The following is a 10,338-nucleotide window of genomic DNA, read 5'->3' as shown; positions in this document are numbered from 1 at the left end:
TTGGGAGATCACCTTGCACATGTTGCTCTATAACCCCTGCCTCTTAAAGGCTAAGATTGGCTGGCGGAAAGAGCGCTTTGGATTAACTTGCATTGTGTTTGATTAAACGGTGGCCAGAACTATTGATCGCGAGAATTCAGACCGATTTCTTTTCATTAGGGCAGGCGTCACTGCTACATTTCCAAGCGCGTTATTCTTTGTAACTTGCAACATACATGTGGCCACGCCCACCCATACAAACCAAAAAGGACTTTGCAGTGGAAACCTTTTCTTTGAACTAATGGTTGATTCATCGAATCTTTTTATTCTCCCCCCACAAAAATGACTCGTTCACTGATTCATTCAATGTCCGTCTCTGCGGTTACATCGTTGCTCCACTAGGTGGGGACAAGCGAGAGTGCATGTAATGATTAAAGGGATAGTTCATCCAAAAATGAAAATTTGATGTTTATCTGCTTACCCCCAGGGCATCCAAGATGTAGGTGACTTTGTTTCTTCAGTAGAACACATATGATGATTTTTAAGTCCAACCGTTGCAGTCTATCAGTCTTATAATGCATGGCAATGGTAACAAAATCTATGAGAGTAAAAAAAACATGCACAGACAAATCCAAATTAAACCCTACGGCTGACGACACATTGATGTCCTAAAACACAGTATTTATATCATTTTTTACCTCTAATACACCACTATGTCCAACTGTCTTTGGGCACGCGCAGGCATCTGGTGCGTGAGGCGTGTACGCGTTTCACGCACGCTGTGCAGACAGAGCGAGAATGGCAGACAAGCATCAACAACCCGATCTTCCTTCCTGGTATTCTAGTACTTTTAAGGTTTTCTGACCGGTGAATGACACATGATGTAGCCCAGCTGTTCCCAATTCCAGTCCTCGCGCCACCCGCTCTACATATTTTGCATGTCTCGCTTAGTTAACACACCCGATTCAGATAACCAACTCGTTAGAAGTGAGCTACATGCATGAACTGTGTTCCGATCGATATGATCCCTACACCATGTTCATTGCTCCCTACTCCCTGAGCAGGGGTTTACTTCTCTTCGGAACATGGGCTGGAATTGAGAACGGCTGATGTAGTAACATTCATTCACGGATTTGCGCTGCGCAGCGTCTTCACACACAGACGAAACTTACTAGAGAAGTGTGAAGTGTGTGCAAGGACTGGAATTGGGAACTGCTGATGTAGCCTATTGTATGTTGTCTCTGGTATTCTGGTCTGTGAGTGTATATGCGTTCAGGGGGCGTGGCTTTGGATGGCAATTGCAGGGAGGGTGGGACGTTCGCTTTCAGTGCTATCAGGCTAAAGTTAGCATTTTCCAAGATCTCCTACTGCACCTTTAAACAACAGTCTACATAGACACAAGTCTTATCTGCAACAAATGTGGCTACAAATCCACTTAAAACTCCAGAAAAAGAATCTTAAGAGGAAATCTTAATTCTTTCCTCAAGAATTGCAACATGCTATGAGCTGTAAAAATACAATATTTGCATAATTAAAAAGTTACAAGTAGACCTACCTATGTAATTTTTTACGCATTCATAGTTCCGCCGAAGCGTTTCTTGCGAACAAACCACATGCCCCCCTCGTTCAGTCGGTCAGCAGATCTTCATTCACGAACAGTTATTCACAGTTCAAAATGTCCAGTTATTTCATTCCATTCATAAACATATCTAGTTTAGTCTCCTTCAGACTGTAAAGGTAACATATTGTGAAAATCTGACTTTTCCAGGGTTTAAGTGCTATAATCAGGTCACTAGTGCATCTACCAACCAAGGAAACGTGAAAAAGATTAACCCAGTAACTTTGTTTTGGTAAGCCTTTTTATGCAAGCGTCTGAAAAAACAAGCGTGTCTGATTTCACTCCCCAGTGATGTTGCAAAGGGATCTCATTATAATATTACTGCCCCTTAATCTGTAAGTTTCCACCCACAGCGCTGTCATTTTGATTTCGCAAGCGACAATGGTGTACCAGTTCTAATGACATGGCGAAAGTTTGAGCAAAACATGCTAACTGTTCTGTCATTAGCTGCACAGACGAGCACAGAACACTATTTAGAGTCCCAGCCTCAGAGCAGACAACAGAGCAGTGGATCTATTGATTTATTTACTGTATATTGCTGCTGCCACACAGATCTAAAATAAACATGCGATTTATTTCCCAGCTGTTTACCTTCACAGACATAACCGACTGTTTGTAACTCGTGTGTGTTTTTAACGTAAACTTGTGTGTGAATGAGAACTTAGTTTAGTACTCACATGCTGTGACAGCGGCTTTCTGTCCGTGTGCTTCGGATGTGCACACAGAAAACCGTATATCAGAAGTTTAAACTAATATGGTTTAAAACATATGATTTCAGCGCGATAAACATGATAATCAGAACCAAAACAGATGTTTTTTTTAGCAGGTCCACGCTATAATGGCGCGTCTCTATTCTGGAAAAGGGGGCGGGGAGCATCAGCTCATTTGTATTTAAAGAGACAGGCATGAAAAACAGCGTGTTTCTGCTTCCACTCAAAATAGGAATTTTCAAAACGATATAATAAATGATCTGTGGGGTATTTTGAGCTGAAACGTCACAGACACATTCTGGGGACACCAGAGACGTATGTTACATATTGTAAAAAGGGGCATAATATGTCTCCTTTAAAGATCGACTTGTTCATTGAAGGAAGCGCGTATCCGTTCAGTAGTTCCAACCAATGAGACGCTCCTTTACAGCCCGTATTCGAATGCTATTTGCTCGTGTTACAGTCAGTCCTTGATTGCTACTACCTTGACAAGTAAAAGGCACATTAAACTATAAATTACACATTTTGAAATCAGTGAATTTGAATTGATTAAATTTACTATAAATAATGTGAGTTTGACTGAATTTCCGAAGAATATTTTACAGAGAGTTAAAGATTTACGATAATGGTACATTTTAAAGAACTTAAAAAAGACCGCCCGGACCAGAACATTTCTTTTGTCAATAGTCCAGCAGCTCCCTTCCATGACAAGTGAGAGAAAGAGACAGTGTGTTTTGCAAACGAAGTAAAACCAGTTTTGGCACTGTAGGATTTGTGCTACAAACTTTGACCTTATGGTTTGAAATTCCCCTCCAGTCATGTCAGCATTTTTTCTGCTATTTTAACCAAGCAGCGACCTGCAAGTTCTCAGCACATTTATCAAGTCATCACAGGCATCTAAAATAGCACGCAGTTTATTTTATAAGCACATATTATATACACTGTGATCATTTATATTATCTGTAAGGTGATGTGGGCGTATTTAATTATTTAAACAAAAGCATTATGCTTCTGCACCATGTATAATGCATGCAAGCATTTATAAACATATAAAGGGTTTGATGATATTATCAAGTGCTAGGCACTGCAGAATCATTCATATTTAAAACTCGGTAGTTCGTCATAAATATTGTAATGCATTACTCATATTTAATTAGGAAATTGTTTTCCTATTAATCCAACCAACAATTCAGAATCAACAGTTGAATTCAAGACAGCACAAAACATTTGCACTTCCACAGTGCACAAAATCACTAAATAAAAGAACAACAAAAAACTAACCAAAAGAATCAACAGTTGAATTCAAGACAGCACAAAACATTTGCACTTCCAGAGTGCACAAAATCACTAAATAAAAGAACAACAAAAAACTAACCAAAAGAAAAAAAAAAATCAATAAATAGTCTTACATATATTATCAATGAACAGCGCCTCAGCAAAAAGTGAATAGTGCCTTCAGAGTGGCATAAACCTTTTATCTTGATTGCAACCTATAAAAATTGCATGAGCTGATATTTATAAACTGTGTAATGTGGGAAATGCTGTCCTGAGAACATAATAGGTTTGAAGAGGAAAAACAAAGCAAATTTCTTTGCATAACAGAAATCAAACCAACCTCTGATGTTTTTATTCTATTAAAGGATGTGTGAATGAAGTATCAGAGTGTTAACAGTACATATTAATTTGATCATAAATCATCCTGTTTTGTTTTTCCAGTAGAAATGTGTTTTTGCACATTGATGACGCTCCATTCTGTGGTATCTTGGGCCTTATTATCTATGAAGTTTTCTACTGAGCCATTCCATCAGTATGGATAGATAAATCCAGCAAGTCTCAGAGGATTCTGTTCAAAGACTGCAGTGTTTGTGATACATAATCAGGACATCTAGAACATTCAATATATCCCCCCATAAGAAACACATCTTATTATGGATCTCAGTCAACATAGATTAATCAATAAAGGAAAGTGGAACCTCAGAGGAGCACCGGCACATAACGAAAATAAATCCTTTGCTGTGATTTTTTAGCCAAAGATGAAGCCGAAAATGTAATTAGTAATGGAGGACGCCGTGATTCAGAAATAGCTTTTTTCCTGCATAGTGCATTTTGCTGTAGTGTTGCACATGCAGTAAGCAGTTTTGAATGGGCCCAGCTCATACCCATCAGAGGTGTCTCAGTCATTCTTGTTAGTCCTTGGTGACTTGGTGGCTTGCCAATCCCAGTCAGATGTATGTAGTCTAAATAAAAGGATGGTGTGTGATCAGTAAAGCACACAGACGAGATTGTGATGAACTCTAACTCACTCAAGAGGGTTGATTGATGAGCAACACTCAGTGATTAAATCTCATTTCCTTAATGTCTAAGGATGAACTGTGCTGGCTCCTCACTGACCATTTAGTGCTACTCTTTGTCTCAGAGAGGGTTATGGATTGTGTTTAGTTTTCCTCTCAGAGTCATTACCAATCACACTTAATCCCTGTTCGGTTCCATCTGCAGGTGTTTAAACAGTTTAAACAGGATGTCTTCTGCACCACGATAACAGCTGCGGTTAGCGATGCCGTTCCTTAGATGAACTCACAAAGCGTGTCATAGGCGAATGCCGCCCATGAACAAACGTTATCCAAAAGGACATCATCTGCCTCGAAACGAAATGATTATTTGTCTTCTGAAATAACTTACAGAAGGCCGGGTGGAGTGAGTGATGTTAAAGCATGACCAAATTTGAAAGGTTACAGTATCGACTTCAAAGTTTCACGCAGGAAAGGAAAACTTGCTGGCTTACTTTGTTTGCTTACTCACTGATCTATGGACATGGTAAGTCTCAGCAAAGTGTTCCTCTAGCGGAAATGACCCTTCATTAGTCAGAAGGAGTTCATCACGCGTGCAAGTGTAGTTTGCGTCCGTAGCGGGGGTCCCTGGTCCTGTCACGTCGCCCAGATTTACTGATTCTGTCATTGGCGAGGCTTTGGGTTCGATAGCACTAAAAGGCTCATCCAGACTAATGGGGTTCCTATGTGAAGCAAACACTGTCTCTTAGTGGAAATGGTTTGTTAGGCCTTAGCCAATAAAGAAGAGGAGTCAGATGATGCCTCAAGACAAAGAGTTCTGTAATTGGGACTGAGATAGAAGGCTTGTTATGGTTGTAACCTCTTTGATTCTGACAAAGGGTCACATCATCACGGAAACCCAAATAAGGACAAGAGCAATGTTGCAATTGATCACACATTATTACAGGATACAGAGTAAAAGGGTATTTGAGTTTGTTTTCCGCCATCAGCATTTGTCTTGCATGTAATTTGAAATGGATTTACCAAAATGTCACACATAAGCCTTGTGCCTTTTTCTCTCTGTTCTTTAAGTAAGTAGCCACAACAACTTTGTACTGTATGTTCTTCACTCAAGGATTTCTAAAGTTATCATAATTGTAAAAGAAATTCAATTAAAGCACTAAGCAGAAAAATAAGTATCATGCAAACTCTGTGCCATATCACATACAGTATGCAGAGACAAAATGATGGATAGATAGATAGATAGATAGATAGATAGATAGATAGACAGACAGACAGATCACAATCAATAGTTTTGTACCAGCTTGACACAAAAAATAAGTATCATGCAAACTCTGTGCCATATCACATACAGTATGCAGAGACAAAATGATGGATAGATAGATAGATAGATAGATAGATAGATAGATAGATAGACAGACAGACAGATCACAATCAATAGTTTTGTACCAGCTTGACACAGAAAAACAGATCATAGACTTTCTTTAAATAGTTTACTTACATTCTTTTTCCAAACGATATTGAATTTTGCTTATCACTGGTAAATTTTTGTGAATGGAGCAGTTTGTGATTGAAGAATGACGTCATTGGTGTGACACTCTTTATCATTTTTTTCCAGAAGCCCGAGGACAATCTGATTGGTTGGATGAGGGAGCAGTGAGCTCTGGTTGGCTGTCGGAGAATCATTAAACACCCACACTGTCAATAGTGAGACCCACATGGTGGGTATATAGGCAGGTGTATTGTAGCTTAATGCAACAGACTCAAAATTTCATCAAGTTGAAATATCCCCTCTATTTTGGGACAACTCTTTTCTATATCTATTGCACGAAGCCGAACATCTCAAGGTAAGTAACAACTATTTATGGCTTGACACATACTAGATGTGCCATGCTTCTTATCATTCTCAATATACTATACTACAGACATGTGTAAATAAACTAAATAAAATGTTAGGGGGCGCTTAATGGTATATACATTACTCTTCGGCACAGAAAGGCATGCTCGATGGATTTTTTCAAGGAGAATTGGACGGATCCTTAGACCTGGCTGTGGGTGCAGAGACAGCAGCTCATTACACTAATGCACAGGGTCCTGCTGGAAGGAAAATCACGAGACTAATATCTTTAATGCTGCAGTTATAGCATAGCGCCTGACAGTAGGAGACGTCTGCACCAACCACAAAAGCTCTGGTTCTTCTGCAGCAAACGGGAGAAGACTTTCCAAATAATATTTTAGTTTTTAAGCTAGGTCAAATGGTGTGCCAATGACATTGGAAAGCAGGAGAGAGTTTGAGGGGAATAAAAACCAACAGATGAATAGATGGGAAAAATGCATTTTCGACTTTTTCACCAGTAATGGCTTGACCAAATTTAGTCGTTTTTTCCGGTCTGTTCGTAAACTATCTAATGATGAAATGTTTTACCACAGGGTACCATGGTTATGTTGAAGATCTCTGCTTTCCTTGTTGCCTACGCTCTGATTATTTGCCAGATGTACAGCTCTAATGCAGCTCCCGCCAGGTGAGGTTTTATAAGAATCATATTGCCATGCTGATAAATTCTCAAAGAGCTGTGTTTTTTCCCATGATAATTCCTTAAATTAGCTACAAATATCTGTAAGTGAAATCGTTCAGACGGAGGCAAGAGAGCATATGTTTTCATTAGAGGTTGCGGCATCATGGACTATCAGTCTTCTGATTACATCAGATGAATCCCAGCCAAACCCACTCTGCTTACGACAGTATTGATCGGGTGATAAATCTTAACTTGGCAACTGGACAGCATTTAAGTGCCATACTCTTAGCAGATTGTTTTGATTATTTTTAGGATTTGAGGTAGCAAGCAAAAAGTGCTTTTATCTTGCAAAAAATGAATACCTCACACAAACCGTTTGCATAGTCCCCTAAGACATGATAATTGTTGTATTGCAGGCCTGCACTGGAATCATCACCAGATCGAACTACGCTTACCGACTACGAAGCGAGAAGATTGCTGCACGCAATCGTCAAAAAATTCATGCAGATGACCGCGGAGGACATGGAGCAACAGGCTGCTGAGGAAAACAGGTACAAATCCCATCGTATCTACTTCTCGAATCATTACAAAACACAATCTGTTGAATAATTTAGCGAGTGTGCACTGATTTGTTTCTCTCATATTTAAGAAAGTAAGGCTGAAATTCTTCCAACATGAGAGCAATGCCTCCTTAATATCAGGTGTACTTGTACTTGTTGTATATGACAGGTATGTGATACATTTCTGTACAGCTATGGGGGTTCATTTTTCGATTAAAGCTGCAGAGTCCTCTGCCAGTTTATTCTCTGCATGAAACGTTATTTACCCATCAGATTTATGAGAGATCGACCGTTTGTAAATGCCTGTTTGCTCTTAATGCATGAAAACGAGTATATCAAACGGCATGGACGGAAGCATGATCTGAAACCATGTGAGGAAATGCCTGCATGATATGCTCAAGTAAAGACATGAAAAGTGCAGCAGAAATGAATTATTGAAGCATGATTTGAGACCATAATGACAGCCTTGCGAGGAAGCATGTCAACATGCATCCTGTCATCATGTCTATCCTGTATGTGAATGCTCTTGCATGTCTACATGTCTATGAGTTTCTCTGCATGTGGTCTGTTTCCTCACAGCTTGGGTAGACCTGTGTCCAAGCGCTGCTCCAGCCTCAGCACTTGCGTGCTGGGGAAACTGTCCCAGGAGCTGCACAAACTGCAGACATATCCACGCACCAATGTAGGAGCGGGTACGCCAGGCAAGAAGCGCAGCCTGGAAGAGAGTGATATGTTGGCTGGATACGGAGAGGCGCTCAATCGTGTCTAATCGGCAGCGGCTGTAAACCCGTGCTTGGCCCTGATATGCGAGTGCATGTGGAAGTTTGCTTGCCTGATTGACTTGAAAGAACATTTTTTTCTATTTTCTTTGGCAGAGTAGCAAATCTAAGACAGACTCTGTTCCACTAATTTCATATAGTCACTGGATCTATTTGGGTTATATAACTGATTCATGAAATCGGGGAGCTCTCATTGCTAGATAGGGCGTAACGATGAGTTTTTTTTAACCCGCAGCAAAATTTCTGTCTTGTGTGATTTGACTTTGTTCTTGATCTAATAAAGATATTTTTAGAAAGAGATATTTTTTGCTTGTTGTTTGTTTAAAGCTCAGAAATGAGCAACCGTTTTTAATTTGATCAATTATAAGTAATCAGGCTTAAGTACCCATTTTAGGTAAGATATATTACTGCTGCCATTTTTCTTTTTTGTTTAAAATATTTAATATATGAATATTGCACATTTCAAATTCTTAATTTTAAAATGTTTATTAATTTCTTCCAAATGAATATTTAAATTCCTAATATTTCCCCCCCTCCAGTGTTACAACACAGAAGAGAGCTTGTAACACGGCCACATGTGTGACCCATCGCCTGGCAGACTTCCTGAGCCGCTCGGGGGGAATTGGAAGCAGCAAATTTGTCCCCACCAATGTGGGCTCTCAGGCGTTCGGCAGAAGAAGGAGGCTCAGTCAGGAGTAGTCAACTGAATGGGTCTTCGTGAAATGGTATGTGAATAGTGTTCTGAACACTCTCGTGTCATTTTAACTACCAGAGTCGTCCCATTCATTTTATGTGAGCCGCAATCAAGATAATTCCGTCATGATAATGGTTGGAATTATTGTGCTTTATGTTAGCGTGATATTACAGTATATGATTATATTTATGTTCTTGTGACAAAATTCTATAATTATGTGACAATTGACACAGTAAGGTGTCCATTTGGGGAAAAAAAAAAAAGCGAAAGATAAAACTATGATTTATTACTAAATATTTCATGTTGCACTGTCTACTATTTAAAATAGCTAAAAATTTAATTTTATTTCCAATATTATTATGCTGATATTATAATTCTGTAGTATAGTAAAAGAAGTAATAAGAAATTAATAAGAAATATTCATGATTTTGCACTTTAATCTATTTAAAATAATAATTTTGATAAGATATGAATTTAGGAAAATGCAGAAAGAAGCATTATCAGCAGTGGGCCTATTTTTATATGTGAAATAAGAAATATTTGCACTTTTGCACATTTCTTGTTTTTGCACTTTCTTCTATTCTAAGACAAGAATTTTTCAGTTTAACTTCTCTCATATTGTTATGCTGATATTATATTTATGGTATCAATTTTAATGAATGCAAAAAAGAAGCATTTTCATAACTGGACTCTTGATATGTTGCTGATGTCATATACAATTCTGATAACATCCTGAATAACATATTTCGACAGGTCACCAGTCTACACGTCCACAGTTCTTCTTTGATTGCTGTCAATAAAAGAGAAAGCATCATGTCCACATTATGACCCCTGGGAATGGAAACTCCTTACTTTCATCTGAATGGACTCCAATTGATAGCACTTGACATTGATCGTTTCCATCCAGCCAGACATTATAACTGCTCCTTTTTTTGGCTCTTCCATGAAGCAACATAAGTAAAAAAAAAAAAGAAAAAAGAAAAGAAAAGAGAAAGCGGTGATCAGTAGTCTTCATTTTTCTACTCATTTGGATCCGAGGAAGAGCATTGCTTCTTTCTTTCCTCTCAGCAGAGAGCACATTCAGTATGTACAGTCTGGTTTGGCCCATGTTCCTTTAATGTGTCTCAGCACATTACGGTATTTTGGGGATCATATTAAAGCAGTGCCTCATAAAAAGGCTTCCCTGAATATGGA

At 38.9% G+C, this 10,338-nt stretch overlaps 1 protein-coding gene across 2 annotated transcripts; it reads left to right on the top strand.

Annotated features, from left to right (window-relative positions):
• The first annotated feature begins 6,374 nt into the window (after nucleotides 1-6,374).
• LOC107688176 (calcitonin gene-related peptide-like) lies at nucleotides 6,375-10,037 on the top strand. 2 transcript variants are annotated; one of them, XM_016485771.1, is made up of 5 exons: nucleotides 6,375-6,442; nucleotides 7,026-7,117; nucleotides 7,528-7,662; nucleotides 8,990-9,175; nucleotides 9,898-10,037. In XM_016485771.1, exons 2-4 carry the CDS (start codon nucleotides 7,032-7,034, stop codon nucleotides 9,147-9,149), a joined length of 381 nt encoding a protein of 126 aa, XP_016341257.1. In that variant the 5' UTR covers nucleotides 6,375-6,442; nucleotides 7,026-7,031; the 3' UTR covers nucleotides 9,150-9,175; nucleotides 9,898-10,037. The 2 variants fall into 2 exon arrangements, with proteins under 2 accessions (XP_016341257.1, XP_016341256.1); XM_016485770.1 differs by lacking the exons at nucleotides 8,990-9,175; nucleotides 9,898-10,037 and adding an exon at nucleotides 8,251-8,651.
• Nucleotides 10,038-10,338: the final 301 nt, after the last annotated feature.

This window comes from Sinocyclocheilus anshuiensis, unplaced genomic scaffold (assembly GCF_001515605.1).
Source record: "Sinocyclocheilus anshuiensis isolate Anshui unplaced genomic scaffold, SAMN03320099.WGS_v1.1 scaffold529, whole genome shotgun sequence".
NCBI lineage: Eukaryota > Metazoa > Chordata > Actinopteri > Cypriniformes > Cyprinidae > Sinocyclocheilus > Sinocyclocheilus anshuiensis.
This window is presented reverse-complemented; position numbering and strand designations above follow the sequence as displayed.